Raw genomic sequence first — 22,394 nt, 5'->3', positions numbered from 1 at the left:
CTACAGCCAGATAAAAAACTCCTTCCAACTAGCACACATAATAACAATAACAATAATAATTGTACGCTACCCATCTGATTGGGTTGCCCACACAAAGCCCACAATATCAGGAGAACTGCGAATATGCACCACTTCCCTTAAAGTAAAGCTCTCCTTCCACCGCGTTGGGATGCAATAACCGTAGTTCCATTTCTCCAATCCTTCTTCATGATAAACTTACGTTGCATGTCTGTGATCTCCTGAAGCAGAGCTCTAAGCTCTGGACAATTTCTGCAAGGCAAAAGCTGATGCCAGAGCGCCACCTACGGGCATTTTTCAATAACTCCCACAGCATGGCAGAGCCACATTTAATTTTGGGAGAACACAATTCTTACAGTGCCATCTGCTACAGATCAGATCAGAAGAAAATCCTCTTGAGTTCAGTAAGACTCCCCCCCCCCCGACACCCAGGTAATTGTATGGGGGACTTTTTCAGCCCAAAAGTTGCACTCCCCTATGAGCAAGCTTTTTTGGGGGTGCATTCCAGGACTGGAAGGCAGAGGGAAAGGGAAGCCCAATTGATGGGGACAAAGGCAAACAGGGCTGAAGATAGTGGCAAAGTTGCATGCTCCAGCACCGGGGGCAGAGAGCAGGCGAGGGCGTGGCTGGCACGCATCCTGGGGGTGTGGCACGTCGCCTGTGGGGGCGTGGCGTGCATCCCGAGGGCGTGGCACCTGGCACTTGGGGGGGGTGTGTAGCACATGTCTGGGGCAGTGGCCGCGATGGTACCCTCTCCCCGATGGTGCCGGGGGCAGTGCGCTCCCCCCCCCTTCTTCCGCCAGTGTCTGGAGAATCAGGCTAAATGGCTCAATAGTCAGACCTAATATTTGTTTGTTTCCTTAAATTTCTTGACTGTTAAAAAAAAGAAAAACCCTCAAAAGATAAAACAGTAAAATCAGGGGGGGGAGGGAATTACAATCCTACTATAAAACATACTGAAGTTAAAATACTAAAACGGATTGAAATGGCCTCGACTTTCTAAGCATCTGGGTCAGCTTGTCTAAACAGGAATGTTTTCAGCAAGCGCCAAAAAGAGTAAAATATGAAGGCGCCTGCTTGATCCCAAAAGGCAGGGAGTTCCAAAGTTTAGGATCTGCCACACTAAAAGATTAAGTTCTTACATATGTGGAATGGGTAATTTGCGGCACAAATTTGTAGAGCCAATTCTGCCAGTCAAAGCAGTTGAGTGGGCACATGTAGGGAAGGCAATTTTGTAGGTAAACTGGTCCGAAGTTGTTATGGGCTTTACATACTAATGGCAACCCCTTGAACTCAACCTGCTGTCAGATCAGCAACCAGTTCAAATATCTGAGCACAAGTGGCAGAGTGTCAGGCCTAATGGGCACAGCAGTTCATCCTCTGTAGGTCTTGCCCCATGGATCAGTTGCTGAGACTGAAAGCTCCCACCAACCCACAATGGTCTGAATCCCCTCCTCTCCCAGGTTGCCCCCCCCCAAGCAATCAGAGGCTATGCCTACGTGCAGCCAACCTCTCTTCCACCCTCTTCATGCCTCTTCTGGTTCTGGGAGACAAGTGGGGACAGGGGTGCTAACTTGAATAAAATATGGCCGAGGGGCCAGGTATGCCCTGCCCTGCGTAATTGATCATATGACGTGCTGCATGCACACCATTTGAAAGACAATAGCCATCTACTTGGGAGGGGGTTCTCCCACAAATGTTTTATTGCTAGGGCCAAAGCTTGTCTCACACCCTGGCTGCGGCTGATGGGAGCTGTAGTTCAAAAACTTCTGGAGGGCACCAGATTGGCAAAGGCTGAAATAGATGCTGCATATGATAATAACGATTAAAGATGAGGCAGACTGAGAAAGCTCAAGCCAGCTATGCGAAAGAGGAGCAGCATGACTGCGCTGACTCATTTAAGCTGCTTGTGTGTGTGTGTTTAAGAAGCTGCTAAGGCACATGTTGTTATTAACAGTCTTATTTATTAGGACTTTTGGCTGGTATATGCCACTGGCAAAAAGCCCCGTTTTGATTGCTCATCAAAGCAGGACTCATAATTCCAATGGATCTGAGAGCAAACAGAACGGAAGGAATTGTCTTTTTAAATGCTTGATGATACAATATTGATATTATTATTATTATTAATAATAATAAATTGATATCTGTTGTGCTTTCAGGTCAGCTTCCTTGTCCGTTCTTTTTGCATCTAATCTCTCTCTGATTTCACTTCAACCCCCCCATGTGCATATATGTTTGACAATTCAGGGTTGCACTTCACACAACTGACGGAGTAGACTGTAGCCTACAAACACTCATGCCACATCACATTCCCTCGTTGTTAATGTGCTGCAAGATTCTGATTTTTTGCTACGACTTGCTAGCTACTCTCCTGGAAGTTGGCCCCTGTAACATGTCCTGGCATCAGAGCAGCCCAATACTTCATTTCGACACATGCCACTTTAAATTATGCTGCCCTCGTGCCAAAAGATGAATAAGTGTGCTAAGATTCTACGGCAAACATGCATGCATTTCTCAACAAATGAGTCAGTATAATGAAAGGTTTTTTGCAACCACTGTTTTATAAAACTCGTAATTTTAATAAACACAAGCATGGTTATGATTATTTGTCTTTCACAGATACATTTCAGGGCAGTGTGCAAAATTCTCCAGCATCACAGATGCATGCTACACTCCAAGTGGCAGGAAAGAAACTTTGCTACTTTGACTCCTCTACCTTCTGTGGTTTATCTAGATTCATGTTCTCCAAATGTTACCGTATTTTTCGCTCCATAAGACGCACCTGACCACAAGGCGCACCTAGTTTTTAGAGGGGGAATGCAAGAAAAAAAATATTATTTAAAGGGAGCATTGAGCAGAGCCTGGGATGCATACAGGCTCTGCTCAGCGCTCCCTTTCATGAACCACGTGGAGCGTGTGTGCGGCGCTTGCAGGCTTTTCCCCAAGGAGCGCTCCCTCTAGCTGTTCTGGCTTCTGGGGTAGCCCCGAAGCCTCCGCAGGGGAGCGGGATGAAGGCTCCCCTGCGGAGGCTTCACTCGGCTAAGCCAGTAGCCAGGACAGCCAGCGGGATTGCAGCACAGTGATCCCACTGGCTGTCCTGGCTTCTTCTTGGCTGTGCGCAGCCTCTCCAGGGCAAGGGGAGCCTTCATCCCCCTGCCCGGGAGAGGCTGTGCACGGCTAAGGCTTCCCCCAAGAGCTGCACTCCCTTTAAAGAATGCACGGAGTGTGTGTGCAGCTCTTGGGGGCTTTTCCTGAGGAGGGAGAAGGGCAGCCCTTCTCCCTCCTTGGGAAAAAGTCCCGAAGAGCCGCACACATGCTCCACGCGGCTCTTTAAAGGGAGCACTGAGCAGAGCCTCCCGCCTGCATTTGCTCCATAAGATGCACACATATTTCCCCTTACTTTTTAGGAGGGGGAAAGTGCGTCTTATAGAGAGAGAAATTCTTTGTTGAAGGTCTGGGCTCACCGGACAGCAAGGAAAACTCAGGGGCTTTGGTGATGCACACATTTTGCTGACCACCACCCCTCCTCACACATATGATGATTGCAGGGGATGTAGATGGAACAGGGGCAACACCAGACATTTGCTGCTTGAGTAAAGGTCACGATGCCCCTGGCTCCCTTCCACATACAGAAGTCACCCAGGCTAGCAGATTACTATTTCTTCTTCAAGCCTGGCTATGGGTCAGTATCATCAGCCTGAAGGCAGCTGTCTATCTTAGGGGTGCAGGACAGCACACGTGGCAGACACAGTGCCATTCTCCAACATTTTGCCACCACTCCGTGTTGGCGGCATCGCTCTGCCCAATAGTAGAGCCAGGACTAGCTGTTCCTATCAGCTCAACACAGCTGAATCTCACCCATTTGGGGCAAATCCATGGCTCACACCTACAGAACAGCCTTGAATGCTGTTAGGCCTGTGCCAAACATTCGCTTGGGGACTAGATAAAAACTCTTACATCAAACCGACGTTTTCAGCTACCCCACACAAGTAGATAGGAAAATCAGCTAAAACAGCTTCATATGTCCGGCTGTGGCTGGCTGAGAGGTGCCCAATTCTGTGGTTGCATTTCCTGTTCTGTATTGCAGATGTCTTAAAATGTAAAGCTATGCTTTACTTTAATAGAACATTCCCCCAATAGGTGTACATTTGTCATGGAGGAATTGCAACGTCCAGCCTTTGCTTCTGCAGGGGGTGGAACCTCGTTAATGGCGAGAGCAGTTTGACAGTGAAAACAGTTACCAAGTGTTGGCAGGATCTCCACTGGAACTCTTGAAGATGTTGGAGAATCAAATGCTTTAGCTTTCCTACATCAAACAGGGTGTTAGACTGAATCAGGTCCCCTCCAGCTGCCATGGACTCCAGTTCCCATCAGCACTAGCTAGCATGGCCAATGGTTAAGGATGGGAGCTGTGGCCCACCGTCCTAAGAGCACTGGTAAATCCAGGACTAACCTGTCTCTCCAATGCTGCAATTCTATGTTGTCCAAGAAAATGTGGATCCTTGCCTCTAAAGCAAGTGTTTCTATCGCTGCTGAAAAATGGCCTTTGGGATGTAGTCATATGAGTGAAGTCATGGACTGGGTGGATGCAGAAAAGTGGTGGGAGGAACCAGTTGAGAAACCCCCAGAACTCCCAGGTGAAGGTGGCTCAGAGCAAGGGGACTGGTGGTGGGATGACAATGAGTGGTCAGAGGGAGAAAAGGGGGCAGACTAGGAGGAGGTGTTGGAAGTAGAAGAGGTAACAGGGTTCAGTGAGCAGGAAGAGGGTGTGGCAGAGAGCAGTTCAGACTGGAGGCTGGGACAGACCAAGAGGCAGCAATGAGGTAGGCAGCTAAAGAAGCCAGGGAGTCTCTCCTTCCAGATGAGACCAGCTCCCCTCCCCATTGGTCTCCTAGAACACACAGAGAAATGAAAAGGGCACAGCAGATACTGGTTGTACACACGAGTCTTCAACTGCTTGGGAAAGACCCTGGAGAAGATGAGCCTTAGGGAGTGGTGGGGACCTTCAGTCCTTGAAACTGCCTCATTGGCCCAAGACCTGTTTTGGCTTCTTAAGAGAGTTAATGTCACTGACACCGTGTTTTTTATTGCTGATCTATTATACTTGACTCCAGCTCCTGACAAGTGTCATAGAGAAAATAAAACAAAACCTTTTGCTATTCACCAGAAAACTCTGTATGCTCAAACGTTCACCCTTTCTAGGTTTCCAGCTCATATTGCTGCAAATGTAAGCTTTAACAGAAGAGTGGGGATCTGTGGCCTTCCAAATGCTGTTAAGACTTCAACTCCCATCAGCCTCAGCCACCATGATCTATTTTCAGGGAGGAAGGGAAGTGAAGGGCAAAAATATCAGAGGTGGGATTAGACATTGCACATCCCATCTGTGCAAGCACTGCAGCTTGCCCAATGGAACAATGCCCCGTCTTCTCCCACAGTATGTTCTGGGTGTTCTCTTAACCTCCCAACCCCAAACTCGTTCCAGGGGACACATGGGGAGGAGAGGGAAGAAAGCCCCATTTCGTAAGTATAAATCCTTGCAAAGGATTTCCACTGCCAATGCTTATTAGGAGAATCCCCTCTCCTGTCTAGGTTCAAATACGATGGGGCTGGCTTTGCTGTGATGTAGGGAGGAGCATCAAAAATCTTCCAGCTTTAGCTGAAAATAGGATTAATACACAACCTCAGACTGTGGTGAGGGCAAGCATAACCTGGATTGTGAAGTGGTTGGCCATTACGGTATGTGCTACAATCCCTCCACAAAAATGAGCTCATGTTTAAATCCCCACTCCCCCAAAAATCAAGCTTTTAGGAGAGTGATGTGCTTCTTTACAAATCATAACACAGAAATTCAGATGTTTAACAAATCAGATGCCAAGCAGCTGCATTTTAAATTAACATATATTTTACTGTCTCAATCACAGCAACCTCATACAGTAAGATACACATAAAAGTATAGTTTGCATGGTATCACTTGCAATTTAACACTGTTAAATACCACAGGTATTCCATGACAAATATGTACACAGGACTGTTTTTTTTTCCTTTTTAAAGCAATATAATTAGTCCCTGCTAGGTTCACTGTATAAATTACGTGGCATCACAGTTTTTGTTCATTTAGTGTCATGTGAGTAGCAGTATGGAACCTGAACAAGAGAGGAACTAGAAGCTGTACAGTATAGCAGCCAAGTAAAGACAGGCATGGTACTTGGAAGAGGCTGAGCAGAAACGGAACACATCAAAATGAACTCTACAGGCTGATACTTTAGAAAGAGTAAAATTATTTCAAATTTGGCATTATATACACATTTTATCTACAGGTATATGAATATATGCTTCTAAAAAAAAATCCATCTAAGATTATGAAAACCTTCATCGTTCACTTAAGCAATGATTTTACACAGACCTTCCCAGTCAGCAAGCTAATACTTGCCTGCAAAGAAAATAAAATGCTGAATGCAGTAGTATGCCATCGCAATAATCTCATTTCTACTTTTCTCAACCATGTATTCTTTTCTTGGTAACACTTTGCTGTTGGCAACATTCCAGAAAGATCATGTGAAACAGTGTATTTGATGCTCAATCACAACAGAAGAATTTCACCAAATCTACAATGTGTTTAATCCCTTTATGTTTCTGCCACCCCCACCCCTGCCACACACTGGCTATTCATGTAAGCTTCTGTCACAGAAAGGGTGAAAGGACTGCAAGTCTTAGAATCAACAACCACGCTCTTAAAAATTAACAGTTTTAAGGTCAAATGTAATCTGCCACAAAATTCAAAACTCAATGCAATGGAATAGCAATTAAACAAAAAGGGCGAATTATTTAAAAAGGACAGTTTGATATCCTTTGTGGCTTAAGAAATTTCAGTTGGCTGGGAATGGTGCAATCCTTGTTATTTTAACCATCATTATTTCTAGTGCGCTGTGGCTGTGTACTTTATGCAAACACACTCCCGTGAGCATGGATGGGAGAAAGCATGTATGCATAGCCGAATCTTCTACATCCTTGTTGTGGCTAAAAATCATTACAAGGGGAAAAGCTTCACTTCTGCATGAAACGGTTGGAGCCAAGTGACTTGCCCACCTCTCTCTGACAAAGCTCCAGAGGCAGAATTTCAAACCAGGTGAAAGAAGCAAAGAGACTAATGGATTTGGGGACACCTGTCTACCACAACAGCTGTAATAAGCTGTAGGTGAAATACAGTACAAGGAAAAAATAATGTTACCTGAAAAAATAACCCAGAGACTTCATTTACAGGACCTTATATATATTTTTAAAAAACCACAACATACTGAATATATTTATTTAAAAATAATCTGCTTCCAAAACACCTATTTACAGTAAAAACAACTGGATTTGATACATGTGCAACAGAAGGTGAATCTGATCATAATTCATTGGGAACACTCCAGGCGTAACGTAACACATACTGATTCACTTCTTAATACTAGAACAGTTAAAAAAACAACCACACACACAAGGTGTATTGGCAACACCGAAAAATAAAGCAAATATTCAGTTTAGAATTTGATTTTATATGCTTGAGATGGTGAAGGAAAAGTAGAAGAGACACAAGGAATAGATGCCATGGTGATTTTGCCTTTTGGAGCTTAAGTAATGCTATTAATTTTCCTTTTTTTAAAATAAAAAAAAAATCACTTTTTTGGCAAACACAAAGGAATATTCCGTGCAAGTTACCAAAACAGACAATTTCACAATTCACTGAAAATGCTGTTCTTAGTTTCTTGGTCATCTTTCTAGTTACTACTCTGGTGCTGTGTTATGTGGATGAGGCAGTGTGACAGCCACAAAGCACAGACATATGATGTCTTTAGAAAAAAATGAATTGCAATGCCTGCCTGCTTCTAAAAAAAAAGGAAAAAATTGCTCCTCTCTCCCATCTAGAATGGAAAAGCAGCTAAGAGTCACCTAAAACAGTAGCAGCAGTGTCAATTATTGAATAGACAACATTTGTAAAGTCACATCATTGAAGACTGGCACTATGTTAAGATGTATATGTCCAATGTTAGGGCATGTCTACTTTTTTATTTCTCCTAAGAGGTCAGTAGGATACTTCTAGCAACATCAGAATGTTTTGTGTTTTTAGCCCTTTTGTCCCAAATTATAGGATTTCCAAAAAACAAAAGATTAAAAATAAAGGTCTATCTATAAACCATGTGTGGTAGCTGGTTTGATTTATAGTTTAACTGATTGTTTGGCAAGAACCTATGAAGCTCACTTTTTCGACAGCAGGGATCATAATAGTAAGCAGTGAGGCAAGGATCGCAGGAAACTTTTGAACAAAAAGTGCATGTGTTTGTAGCTCCTGGTCTGTTGCAAAATCCACAGCGTGAAGAGCCTGAAGGCTTCGATTTTGAACTGTACTGAGACACTCGGTCTTGAGTCTGCAACATGTACTGAGGCTTCTCCCTTATCACTGACCCAGAAGATATGCCTTCACTTGCAAGAGTTTTGAGTGAATAGCTGCTCTGCTTCACTGGTGGATATTCCTGCCTGCAGACGAGCAAGTTGTCGCACTTTTGGCAAATGGAGGTGCCGCAAGATAATCCACAGTTTTGGCACTTAAGGGAAGTGGTATCTTTGGCTAGATGTGTACGTTTATGGTAAGTCGGGTTGGCATCGTTCTTTAGCAGCCATACATCATGTTTAGTGGGTTCTTGTCTCTTGAACATACTTCTAGAATCAGAGTCAGTATATAAATCTAAATCATCTTGAGGGGAATAGTAAGTACTGTATGGAATACCCGTTCTTAATATGCCGTTGGTATGGGATGAAACTGGCAAATATTCATCAGAACATTCATGCGGAGAACTTGACATAGCAAGGAGGGATGGCGAAGGACGAATTATTTCATCTTTAATGTCATCTTCAGTATCAACCAAAATGGGTTCTTTTCTGAGACTCAAGGATGTCATCAAAGGTGGCTTCTTATTTTCCAAGTAACTATCATAGGCATCCACTGATTTAGAAGCTTTGCTAACTTTGGGTTTGAAGTAATCTTTACAGCCTCTCTCACTTGCAGATTTCTGAAGTACCATTCGTGACATGGAAGTGTTTAGATTTTCTTTGCATTCTGCACGACGTTTCAAGGCATCTGAGCAGCCTCGGACATCACTGCTATTCTTTCTTTCATTTACAATATCAAGTTCTGTGTAACCTTTATCTTTCACTTGCAAATGAATTTCAATCAATTGTTCACACTCTAATTTGGCCAAGAAAAGTTCAAATGATACCATCTTTACCTGGAGGGTATCAACCATGTCTTTGAGTTTATACATAGTTCCAAGTTCTTGGATGTATCCCATTGAGTTAAGTATCTGTCTTATATCCTCATCTGGTATTGTAGACTTTACATAATAAACAAAAGGTCCTGTGTAAGTCTGAAGATGGGAAAGAGAAAAAAAATGGTAAACATAGTATTCAACTAAGTGCTCAAATGTAATTCTGAAATAGTGTACATGTTATAACCAGTGCTTTTGGGGGGGGGAACGTAGGGCGATGCATACCCCCTAAACATTTTGTAAATCTTTGTACTTTTGTCCATTTACTGTATTTTTTCCCCCAATTTGAACTATAAAATGGTGATTTTTTTGAGTCAAAATGAGAGTACCCCTAAACATTTTTTAGGAGGGAAAGCACTGGTTATAACCACATGAGGGGGTCATGCACTTTCAAAAAACAGGGTTTGGTGCTAAAATTCAGGATAATTCTATGCACAATCCACTTGAGCACACTAAGGCAAATTAATTTCAATTGGTTACAGCCAAAGCATGGCTACATTGTGGTAATGTCAGCATACGGATTCCTACTTGTGCAACAGGTCTTTCCTCCCTCTGTGTATCCCCTAAATATGTTCTAGGGATTCCCAACCCTCCATAGAAGATTTGGAGCAGGCAGGGAAAGTTCTGTTGGGCAAGCAGAAATCCTTGTGTTGACAGGACACAATAGATGAATACCATAGAGAACTGTATCAGGTGTAATGGGGTGGGACAACTGGATATTTCTGGTACCTAGGAAATCATGGAGGAACTGAAATGGTGGGATGGGTACAGAAAATGCATGTTTTGCTAAAATCAGTCAGTGAAATTGTAAAGATTTATAGTTAAACTGTACTAATGTTTTGATGTTGATATATTTGCTAGAATCATGACCAGTATTGCTAGATAGAATCCTTAACTGCTCCAAACACTAAAAGATATTTTAAAAAGGAAGGGGAGATACAGAGAATAAATTGGCATCAGGATCTAAAACACTGTTACTAGGACTAGAAAAGCAATTTATACATTAGCTTAGATTATGGGAAGCAACACCAGATTTATATACACAAGCCCTGGAAATGGCTGTGTACGGTTCTTCTTCTTGAACACCAGCATCAAGGCTGACCAATACCAAACTCTCATTATTTATTCTTTCTAACTTTACATTTCATGACTGAACTTTTCATTATTTTCCTTACAGGCCACAGTATGGAGAGCACTAGGGAAGTGGGTGAGAAATGTACATTGAGGAATTGCACTGAAGTTATTCATTTAGAATAATGAGGTGATTCTAAAATAAAATGCAATGAAAATATTCGCTGAACTCGAGGATAGGAATTGGCAAGGCTGAATGCAGAAATCAGGGTTAAAGTAACAAAACTTAAAGCCAAATTCCAACCCAACTGAAGCTCACAGGGTAAGTTTCTTGAATCATGATTTCAGGTGAAAATCTACTTTGCATCCTAAATTACAATAAAGATTAACTGGTCTGAACAAAGGACATGAAGTCTGGCACAACTGCCCTAAAGGCATTTATAAAAGCAACCAGACTTTCGCCTTGCATTTATTTTTTAATCTTTGGAATAAATTTGAGTGCTACACACCACCTTACAGATAGAACAGACGCCCTTTTAAGAGTTGAAAGCACAAATATTTAGATTACAAAAGACATATTTGCACACTCTTACCTTTATATTTTTGAATTCCTTCTTCCAAGGGTAAAGAAAAAGATTAACTCCAACTGATTCCAGAATGCCAAATGCATTTTGGAGTGAACGCAAACGTGAAGATTTCAAGGACCTAAGTGAATTTTCAACTATCTCATAAAATTTTATCAGCCGGAATCTGTAGAAGGGATCAGTCTTGGGAAAACAGAGTAAGGTTGAAGCTGTCACTTGTAGACACTCATCACTAACTGAGTGCTGCTTCTTGTCAGAGGTATTCAATTTGGATTCATGAAACTGTACATACTTCCTAAATACATCGTCTTTATATTTTGCATCCATCTGAAGTTAGATTCTAGCACGCTCAAGGGCGGCTACCTCATCTCTTTCATGGCTACAGTGAAGCAGGCTGGGGAGGAGGCGGCGGCAATGTAAGATAGTGCTGCAGTCTTCTGAAAGAAAAGAAGACACAAATCACTTACCATTACTACTAAAATCTGTCATCTCTCACCCTACTTTACTATTGTAAGAGCCTGCTGAATCAAGGCCAATGTAGTCTAGCATTCTGTTCTCACTGTGACCAACCAGATGCCTGTGGGAAGCTTATAAAGATGTGAGTGCAACAGCGCTCTGTCCACCTGCAATTCCCAGAAGCTGGTGTTAAGAGACATGCTAGCCTTACCCTCCACAATCTTATCTAACCCTCTTTTAAAGCCATCCAAGTTCACAGCCACCACTGCCTCCTCTGGAAGCGAGTGAATTTCAGTTCAACTATGCACTGTGTGAAGAAGTGCCTTTTACCTTTCCTGAATCTTCCAATGTTTAGTTTCCTGAGATGTTCACAAATTCTCATGTTATGTGACAGAGAAACTTCCACTTTCTCCACACCACGCATAATTAGTATTAACGTCTCTATCACATCACTTTTACTTGTATTTTCCCAAAACTAACAAGTCCCAAATGCTGCAAACTTTCCTCACAGGGGAGCGGCTTCATCCCTTTAATAATTTTGGTTGCCTGTTTCTGGACCTTTCCCAACATCTTTTTGTAGTTGTGAATTAATAAGCCTTGGGAAACTATGAGGCAAGTGTCTCACAAGGAATTTATACAAAGGAATAAAAAGAAACCAGGAGGAGGGAAGGATTAAAAAAAAGAAAAAAGAAAAAGAGGGGGGTGTCCAAAACAAAACCAACAATGACTGCTACTGTAGCATACTGGCCTAGTGACAGAACTGTGAATCAGAAAGCCTCCAGTTCAAATTGTGCCTTCTACTATGAACCTACTTAGGTGGCCTTAGGCAAGAAACTCATGCTTGGTCTCATCGCTGGATGTGCAACATTGGGGCAACCCCCACTTACCTTAAATGCTTGTTATAAGGATTACTGGTGTGGTATATGTAAAACTCTTTGAACATTTGGGAGGAATTTTATCTTGCCAGGTTTTTAGCAACCAAGAGTTAATGGTGTTTCACTGGGTTAGGGATCAAAACTGACAAGCAAGTCAATTCTATAAAGCCTAGAGAAAGTTTTGTTTGGTAGGTCCCTTTAGCTAGAGAACTTGATGTAATCTTACTGCGATGTGACACTCTGCTATTCAAATTCATCACCCAAGTAATAAATGACGAAAAAGGATGCAACTCAGCCCTCTACATGGGAGAAGCCGAATACTACACTAGGCATTTTTCTTTAATGGCTAATAAAATGAAGGCCTGTGTAATTTGAAAAGTCAACTCCTACAACAATTTTCCTGCTTATGTGAAATCATCCACAACTTCGAAACCAATCATATGGGGAAATTAACATTATTGCTCATAAGAAAAAGCAGTTCCACATAGTGCCTGATCAAATGCCAAATTGTTCAGCTTTGTCTATCAGTGGTTCTGAAGGAGCTTTACCCTGTGATGTGAAGCACACTCCTCTACAGAAAAAATCACACTGAGTTCACTTGGACGTTGTTCTAGGTAGAATTGCAGCCTGCAACACTAGACTAAGGGGTGTTGGAATCAACTACATTCTTTTGGAAAAATGTATAATATTTGCATCTCTTTTCCATCCTAATTATGACTTACCATCTGTATATGTTCAGTTCCTGCAAAGTAGCTTACTAGCACCTTCAGATGTAAATGCCAGAGCCCTGACTCTGCAGAGACTAAACTCAAGGCAGTTTGCAGGAGGCTTATTCACTGTGTAAAGTTAAATGGGTATTAAATGTTTTATTTCTGGAAGCTTACAGACAAGACAGAAAATGTATTTACAGATCCCAGAATTTAGCTCAACATCACACCAGACAAACTTCCAAGTTTTCAGCTACCAGAAGCCATTCTTATTGAGCCAGGCACCTGCGTTTTCTCCAGTCTCAGGCTTATCTCTTCTTATCACTATAGACTACTACAATGCAGAACACTATAAACAGGGCGTTAGCTTCTGACTCCTTTGGCAAACACTTAAGCATGCAGAATCTGTACAAAAAATACAGGTGGAAAGCCTTGGAAATTCCCACATTACTAGTACAGTGGAACCTCGGGTTACAGACACTTCAGGTTACAGACTCCGCTAACCCAGAAATAGTACCTAGGGTTAAGAACTTTGCATCAGGATGAGAACAGAAATTGCGTGGTGGTGGCGCAGTGGCAGCGGGAGGCCCCTTGGGCTAAAGTGGTGCTTTAGGTTAAGAACAGTTTCAGGTTAAGAACGGACCTCCGGAACGAATTAAGTTCTTAACCAGAGGTACCACTGTATAGTTTTGAGCCCCTCACTTTCTAAGATTATTGTACACCCTTTTTCTAAATTAAGTCTTCATTTAGATTGTGGACCATGAGCTGAATATATATGGATGTCCCGCAACAGAAAACTGTCCCAAATAATATAAAAAAGACAAAGAAAGGCGAATTTAAAAACACCAAGAGAGTAATCTTTGGAAACTTTTCACATCACAAGACCTGTGCCCCTGCGTATTACTTAATTCTTCCAGCAGAAAATCAGTGCCTAACAATGAAGTGGCCAATCAACATCCTCAAGCTATTTTGAAAAGAACTGCAAGCTGATCCTCACTCCTGAGGAAAGGTCCCCATCCCCAGGGGGGTAAAAATAAAAACCAACCCTGCAAAGGTAACAGTCCTTACAATGGATGTGCGCCCCAGCTACAAACAGGCCTCTGGTCCCTTGCACAACCTGACCCCGTGGTGAGAGATAGCATGGAATGCAATCCCAGAAAGAAAGCACCACTATGCTCCTTACTTTTTGGCCACGGTTCTCCATCAGCCTGAGCCTAAGCTGCTTCCAAGGTGCAAGGCCAAAAACAGCGCTCAGAACAGAGGCACGCTTTGTGTGGCTTGTACACAGGGTAGGGGGGTAGATTTAAACGAACAAAACCAGCCTCTACCCCCATTATATAGAGAGAGGGCGGCTGCTTTTGTGTGTGCGTGCATGTGTATGTACATATATATATTTGTGTGTGTGTGTATATATATATATATTCACACATCACATACACATCCTTAAACCTATATATATATATATATATATATATATATATATATATATATATGCTTTCGTAGATTTTCACGGGTACAGGAATGCAGGTTTTGGTGTCCTCGGGTGTCTTCCCGTGTAAAAGTTGGGGTGTCTAGGCGACGTTTCGACGAGGTCTCACTCGTCATCTTCAGGCTGGTGGTTTCGGCTTCTTGTTACTGGAACAGAGCAGGATCTCAGTGTTTGAGTTCCTATAAATACTGTTGAGGGGGTGTGGTGTATAGCCTCCAATGTTCTGGGCAGAGAGGAAGTTCCCAGGCTAGTGTGCCTTTTCTTCTTTTGTTCCTTAATTACTTGAGGGATATCTTGAGTGATTTCTTGAGTGATATCCTGAGTACCACTTAGGTGGGTCATTAGGTGTGGATTAGTTGCTAAAGTCTTTGTGTCTTGACCTCTTGAACTTTGTGAAGAGTTTTTCTGAGAAGATGGCTGTACTGCACTTAGTTGTGCTCTGGCTTGGCTTCGTGTATAGGGGCGAGCTGTGGTTTTGTGGCCTGTGTCAGCCAGATCTGTGTAGGGATTGCAGGGGGGTGCAGCATCCGGAGGTGCCACCATGGTTTGGCTACTGGATGGTGTCTGTAATTTATCTGTGGAGAGGGTCTGGGTTTGGGTCTGGTGTGGTTGATTGGTGATGGCGTTCTGTGTGCCTCTGGATCTGGTGTCAGTTTTTGTGGGGAGGGCTAATTTCCAGATGTCTGGCAAGCGGGATGTGTCGTCACGCTTGTTCATGTTGTGGGGGTGTTTCTCTATCTCGATGGCTTCCATGATTATTCTCTTGTGGTGATGTTCCATGTTAAAGAGCAATTTGGAATCTGCAAAATTAATTTCGTGTCCTGTTTCTTTCATGTGTTGGAAAAGAGAGGAAGTTTTTTCTTCTTTTTTGACGGCATTCTTGTGTTCTGCGATACGTGCATTTATTCGTCTGTTTGTTTGTCCAATGTACGTGGCTGGGCAGACTTTGCAGGGTATTTCATAGACCCCTTGGTTTTCCAACTGGATTTTATCCTTGGGGTTTCTGAGGATATTGGCTATTTTTTGGTTGGTGCAAAAGGCTGTTTTGATATTGTGTTTATGGAGGATTTTGCTAATTTTATCTGTAGTGCCCTTGATATAAGGAAGGAGGGCCATGCCATTGTTTTCTTCTGTGTCTTGGTTTTTGGGGGGTGTTTCTTTTTGGATTAGCTTCGTAACCCTGTTTTGCTGGTATCCATTGGCAATTAACACATTTGAGAGATTCTGTAACTCAGTTGTCAAGTGGTCTTGGTCAGCCAGGCGTTTGGTTCTGGAGATGAGAGTCTTGGCTACGGAGTTTATTTGTGCAGGGTGGTGGTGTGATTGTGCATGTAAGTAGCGGTTGGTGTGTGTTTTTTTCCGGTAGATAGTGTGTCCTAGGGAGCCATCAGGTTTTTTGTAGATTAGGACGTCAAGGAAGGGAAGTTGGTTGTTGGCTTCTATTTCCATAGTGAATTGTATTTTGGGGTGTAGGCTGTTGAGATGTGTGAGGAAGCTATCCAGTTTTTCCTTCCCGTGTGGCCAAATTACAAAGGTGTCGTCAACATATCTGAGCCAAAGTTTGGGTTTGTGTTCTGACTTGTCTATATATATATATATACACACACACACACACACACACACACACACACGACATACATCCTTAAACATAAATACACACACACACACCCTTAAACCTATATATATATACACACACACACACGCACACACACACATCCTTCAACCTAGGTCCTTAAAGCTAGGAGGAAGGCCAGCGAAAAAATGCAACTGCAGGGGGTGACCATCTGCCTAGTCCTTCCTCAACTGGGGTGTGTGTGTGTGTGTGAGAGAGAGAGAGAGAGAGAGAAGGGTGGGCGAACAAACGAAGACCTCGGAAATCCTCACAGGCTCCCCCCCCCTCACCCGCCGCCTTCCCCTTCCCCTTCGCCCCCACAGCCGGGGGTCGCCTGAGGGCCTCCCTCCTCTCCCCAAGAGGCTTCCCAGTCCTCCTTCGGCCCCCAGCCCCCCCCCCGCCCGCTGTCGCGAAGCGGTACCCACCGACTCCTCTGCCCTCCCTTCGAAATCTCGCGAGGCGCAGCGCGAGAACCCGGCGGTGCTGGCGGCGGCAGCAACTGCCCCTTCTCCTCCTCTTCGCCTCCCACCCTGGACCACAGACCTGCAACCGCCGCCGCCACTTTCGCCAGCCAGGAAGTCGCTAGTGACCCGGACGCGCAACATCCTGTCACTCTCTCTTCCTTGCCCCGCCTCCCAACCGGAAACCGGAAGTGAGCGCGACTCCTGTCTCAAAACCTCCTCTCGCTCTCTCCGTGTGTGCGTCCCTCACACTCGCCCCCCCCCCCCGAGGGTCCGCATGGGCCTTAAAAAAATAAATTAAAAAATCTGCCCCGCGTTCTTTTTCTCTCCCCCCCCACCCCAAATAAAACCGCAAAAGAGGCTTGGGCTGCGGCGGAGCATTTGAGGAAACTCGGGCCATTTGGGGCGCTGCGGAACTCCCTGCCACTTGAGAACGACGCGGAGGGCGGCGCCTTCCGCGGTGCTCCGCTTAAAAGCGTTATTTGGTTTAAAAGCCCTTAGGAAGCGGAGGTAATTTTAATCCGTTTTAGTTCTTTGTTATGTGATAAGTGATAAGTGATAAATAAGTGATAAAGTGGGCTGTGCTTTTGTGTGCGTGCGACGCCAGACAGCGGTGGGTTGCATAAAGGGAGGCTGAGGATCCAAACTACTCTCAGCGTTAACATGCTGTACATGGAATGCCTCGGGGGAGAGCCACAAATTGGGCAGAAATCACATTTTAAAAAAGAAAGCAAGTTGCAACCTAAGTTTGAAATGAGCATAATCTTCTGTTTTTCCCTTTTTCCTTTTGTTTGGAGGCTGGAAGGCAACTATGCTCGCCACCTAATCGCAACCATGCAAAAACATACCGATTCCTTCGTTTATTTCTAATTCTAGCTTCCACAGCGGGGCTGGAGGCGTTAGGCTCTTTTGGGATCTTTCCTCCCCAATCTATGAGTTGCTCTAACGTTTTTTTCTAGTATCTGTGCGCCTGGAAAGGCGAGTCTTCGAGGGCGCATGCGTCGAATTCTCTATCTTTAGCTTTTTTAATATTTAAATAATAAATATTTAAACCCTCATTAGTAGCAGCATGGTACTTACTCACCTTCCTCGCTCCGCCTTTCGCTCTTGCTCGTTTCTTACTCCGGGAACACGTCCGTCAGGTGGTGATTCTGGCAGCTGCAAAGATAAGGAAGAAGGGGAGGGGTGGGGAGGGGAGAGAAGGGCTTTTCTTAAATCGATGGAAACGTCGGGATCAGCGGGAGATTGACGTTCCCTGCACGTGTGTGACGTCATAAACAATGTAAAGCCACGGGATCCCCTCCAAAGCCCAGCAGCTATGCTGTTGCATTGCATCAATGCACTTATGAGCAAAAATAACTTACATGGATTTCTGCTAGGCAGTAGGACCTGTAACAAATTGTTGCAGCCTGCAGTAGGGTAGGCAGCTAGGGCACCCCATTCCCTTCTTACATACACAGCCCCCTCCCTACACACTCATCTAATGCAGTACCACAATATGTTCGGTAATTGTTGGGTTTCTCTTGGGGGGAATGGAGGGCTCCTTCCCCCTCCCCCCAAAAAAGTTATTTGTGCAATTGCAAAAGTTTTTTGTACCTCCTCCTACCTCTGTCATGTGTGGGTGATGTCATTTTCAATCCATTTGATTCAATCCTGCCTTGAATCTGTTGGCTTTCAGAAATCAAAGGCAAGATGTTTTAGTAGAGTATGGATGGGGTGGTATGAGGCAGGGTGTGTTAATCCAGAGAGGAATTCCAGCAAAAGATTTTCAGTTCAGAATCTGGAAGTTTCACTACCAGTTCATTGCAGTTAATCTGGAGAGGCTCAGAGCCATCAGTCCACTCCAGGGAACTAGTAGGATACATTTGTTTCACGATAATTAAAACGCAATCACAGCAATGAAATTCAGCTATGTCATTAATTTTTAACTCCATCCAACATCTTGTATTGAAAGAAGACAGAGAAGAATAGTCCTATTCTTAAAAAGATCACTATTTTTTCCTCAGTAGCTTTGGACTTCAATGAAGAAGAAAACAGCATGCTTTAAGTTTTCCTTCTGTACAAAAAGCCTCCAAACCATACATGACCAATAACATAATAAGTAAAATGTGCTCACATCCTCCAGCCCTGAAGCTAATGTCAGCAAACCCACTCTATCCTGCCTGCTGGCTGTATGATTACTTACTTTCTAGCAGCTTTTTCTGTTTTTAAATGTTTCCCTTGAGGGAAAAAGAAGATTTTAAACAAATGCTGTAATAAGTGCCTGCTTCAACAGTCAGGCTGAGCAAACCTCTCTTCCTTCATGTGTTGCCTGAAGATAGATTTAAAGCCCATATCAGTGCATACATTCCGCTACATGAACCATAATGTTTTCCTTTTGGCTCTCTAATACATAGCCTTAGTTCCGCACCATCCCTTAGTATGTGCTAATTACGTTCCACACTATGAATTATATTCAAAGTAGGCTTTTCCTACCCACACCCTTTTGCAAAACCTGAACAAGGCTAATAAATATTTCTAGTTTTCCCCTTGGATGCAGCATTAGTGTAGTGTGTTTTGGGAGAGAGAGAAGGCTATATGAGATATCATACCTCCTGGTGCCTGCAAGTGTTAAAATATTATTCAGGCTGGTTTCCTGTGTTGGGGCAATGGCCTGGGTGATGGACCATTAAGAGAACCAAGGAAAGGGGGCTCTGTGTGAGATGGAAAGTGGATTGACTCTTCAACTCTCTCTGCTGGAGCAGAAGCCAGAGGTGGAAAGGGGAAGGTCTAAGAGGTTAGTTGGGGGGGGCAGTGACAGGGACCAGAGGGCTGGGGGTGACGAGGTAGGTGTGGCTGGTGAGCAAAGCAAGCAGGAGCACAGCCTGTAGTATACAGTGGTACCTCGGGTTAAGTACTTAATTTGTTCCGGAGGTCTGTACTTAACCTGAAACTGTTCTTAACCTGAAGCACCACTTTAGCTAATGTGCCTCTTGCTGCCACCACGCCGCCGGAGCCCGATTTCTGTTCTTATCCTGAAGCAAAGTTCTTAACCTGAAGCACTATTTCTGAGTTAGCGGAATGTGTAACCTGAAGCGTATGTAACCCGAGGTACCACTGTACACAAGAAGAGGGGGACGACTGAGCTGATTTAACAGGCTTGCTGGAATGTCTGGAATGCACTTGATGAAATCTACAGTTCTGCTGGTGAAAGCTCACACAGCTAGGTGAAGAATGCACTGTTAACTGCTTCAGAGACTGGGCTTCTGCCTTCAGCCTTGAGAGCTTGACTCTCGAGTTTCAGTTTCTAAGAAAAAGGATGCATTTATTTCTTTGGAGAAGCGAAACTCTGGATAAATCTTTTCCCCTTGTTAGCTTGTGCAGTTAACATACTAAGTGCTGTGTGAGCACAGTTCTATGAAAAGAACAGAAGCCTTCTGTCACCAGCGTGCAATCCACGCCTTTCCATTTTCTAATTCAGCTAGTTAAGAGATGTTGCTTGGCACATCAGAAGAAACATTTGGCTCCAGAGTTACATTGTGTTCAAACACACCACCCCCCCTCGCCCCAAAAAACTTCCTACTTTGGCAAGCCTACCACTCCTCTATTTTTATTTTAACTAAATGCTATTTTCAAAGATTTTAAATGTAAAGATTTGCCTTCCAGAGCAGAAACTAGTACAGTGGTACCTCGGGTTAAGTACTTAATTCGTTCCGGAGGTCCGTACTTAACCTGAAACTGTTCTTAACCTGAAGCACCACTTTAGCTAATGGGGCCTCCTGCTGCTGCCACACCGCTGGAGCACGATTTCTGTTCTCATCCTGAAGCAAAGTTCTTAACCTGAAGCGTATGTAACCTGAAGCGTATGTAACACGAGGTACCACTGTATTTCACATCTACGGTGCCAGCATAATCATATACTTTCCAACCTGTTCTCTCGTTCGGAGGTGAAGGATCTCAGGCCTGGAGATTGAATGCTACCTTCCATGCCTCTGCAGGCTTCATTGCACACCAAGAGTTTTTGCAAAGCTGGAATGCGTCTAGAGTGCACGGAAACACTGCTTACCATTCCACTACTTGTGCTGGTATGCTTTTGAACTCTTAGGTTGGCAGGACCTGGGACACAGCAACAGAAGCTCACCCTGTCGCACGGATTTGAACTGCCAACCTTACAATTGGCAAGCCCAAGAGGCTCAGTGGTTTACACCACAGTGCCACGCGCGGTACATGGAGATGCATTGCACACACAGGGCGCTTCCTGCTGTTGAGCATCTCACCTGACACAGTTGCAGGCAGATTTACACAACACTGGCCACTTAATGCCATCTAACCTCCCTGCAAATAAATGCTCATTATGTCAAAGCAAGTGCTACCCCACACCTTCCAGGGCATTTCCCCATCACATTCCTTTTCACCAAAAGATCCTCTCTGCTGGAGAAGCAGGTTTGTTGCTCAAGAGAACCAAATTAACTATAATTGTGCAGCATACAATGTTGGTATGTGCTTGAACAGGGGTAGGCAACCTAAGGCCCGGGGGCCAGATGCGGCTCAATCGCCTTCTAAATCCAGTCCACAGATGGTCCAGGAATCAGCATGTTTTTATATGAGTAGAATGTGTTTTTTTATTTAAAATGCATCTCTGGGTTATTTGTGGGGCGTGTCTGCTGTTTTTACATGAGTAGAATGTGTGCTTTTATTTAAAATACATCTCTGGGTTATTTGTGGGGCATAGGAATTCGTTCATTTCCCCCCAAAAAATATAGTCCGGCCCCCCACATGGTCTGAGGGACAGTGGACCGGCCCACGGCTGAAAAAGGTTGCTGACCCTTGTGCTTGAATCTCACCTAAAAATAGTGACAGTCTAGAAGCAAGCTCAGATTGTCCCTCCTTTTATCATCCTCCTATTTGAATGATGCTAAGCAGTTTGGTCCTAAATTATAATCACAATAATGAAATTATACACCCCATTTTGAAGTTCTCCCACACCTACCATATCTTATTTCAGTGGTGTTTTGGAACCCCTTCGCCATGCTCCTTATATGAAAGCTGTCTTCAATAGCTTTGATGCATTTATTCCCCTTATCCTCTTCAACACAGAACAGCCTACGCATAGCTTCTGTTCATATATGAACTGATATGCGACTGTCTTGTGTTCCTTCCCTCACACCTCAAGCAGCAACGTATGGAATCAAAGCATAAATCACCAGAAGGTGACCTGCTGCCAACAGTGACAAATATCCACAGTTACTGAAGGAAAAAGAAAATTCCCCATATTGCATGGTGATTAATTCCACCTCCCACTCCAAGCTCTCAGCGTCTGTCTTTGCTACCAATCTCCTGTATGTCACCAATGTATGAAAAATTCTAGTCCAGTGAAAAATGTGTCCCCAGGCATACAGTGTTATTGCACAATTTTAAAGTTGCTGCTGGTCACACAAGGATCTTGTAAAGCAGAGCAAGTTGACCACAAAAATCTTAATAGTTACAGCCCATTTGTTCCTAAATTGCTAATCCCAAGCAAGTACATCGTATGGCTGGGTTCTAGCTAAAGGGAAACCCTTTTATTAGAGTTTAAAAATATGTATTTTTTAAATTAGTTTTCCAATAAACCCCCACTAATAGCCAAATTGTAATAATAATTCCCAAATTATAATTATAACAATTCCCAAATTATACAATTATCAAAATGCCAATTAACTTCCATTTAATACATTTTAGTTAAAGTGGTTCCCTACATGATGGTTTGAGTGCATTTCCTATCTTATATCACTGCATTCCATAATCTTAATTGATGTCAGTTACATTTCCATTATAGTAATAATTCCTCAATCAATAGC

General features: G+C 43.6%; 1 protein-coding gene across 1 annotated transcript; it reads right to left on the bottom strand.

The window, feature by feature from the left end:
* Positions 1-5,902: 5,902 nt before the first annotated feature.
* On the bottom strand, positions 5,903-11,609 carry SPATA2 (spermatogenesis associated 2). The gene is made up of 2 exons (XM_081917015.1): positions 10,988-11,609; positions 5,903-9,422 (listed from the first exon to the last, which is right to left on the bottom strand). Exons 1-2 carry the CDS (start codon positions 11,303-11,305, stop codon positions 8,184-8,186), a joined length of 1,557 nt encoding a protein of 518 aa, XP_081773141.1. The 5' UTR covers positions 11,306-11,609; the 3' UTR covers positions 5,903-8,183.
* Positions 11,610-22,394: the final 10,785 nt, after the last annotated feature.

This window comes from Podarcis melisellensis (assembly GCF_964234715.1).
Source record: "Podarcis melisellensis genome assembly, chromosome: 6".
In the NCBI taxonomy this organism is placed as follows: domain Eukaryota; kingdom Metazoa; phylum Chordata; class Lepidosauria; order Squamata; family Lacertidae; genus Podarcis; species Podarcis melisellensis.
This window is presented reverse-complemented; position numbering and strand designations above follow the sequence as displayed.

Excerpts from the sequence above, each read along its gene's own strand:
- SPATA2 (XM_081917015.1), bottom strand. The coding sequence starts at position 11,305 with ATGGATGCAAAATATAAAGACGATGTATTTAGGAAGTATGTACAGTTT. Across the intron at positions 9,423-10,987 it reads AGGAATTCAAAAATATAAAG|ACTTACACAGGACCTTTTGT; the intron begins GTAAGAGTGTGC and ends TCCCATCTTCAG.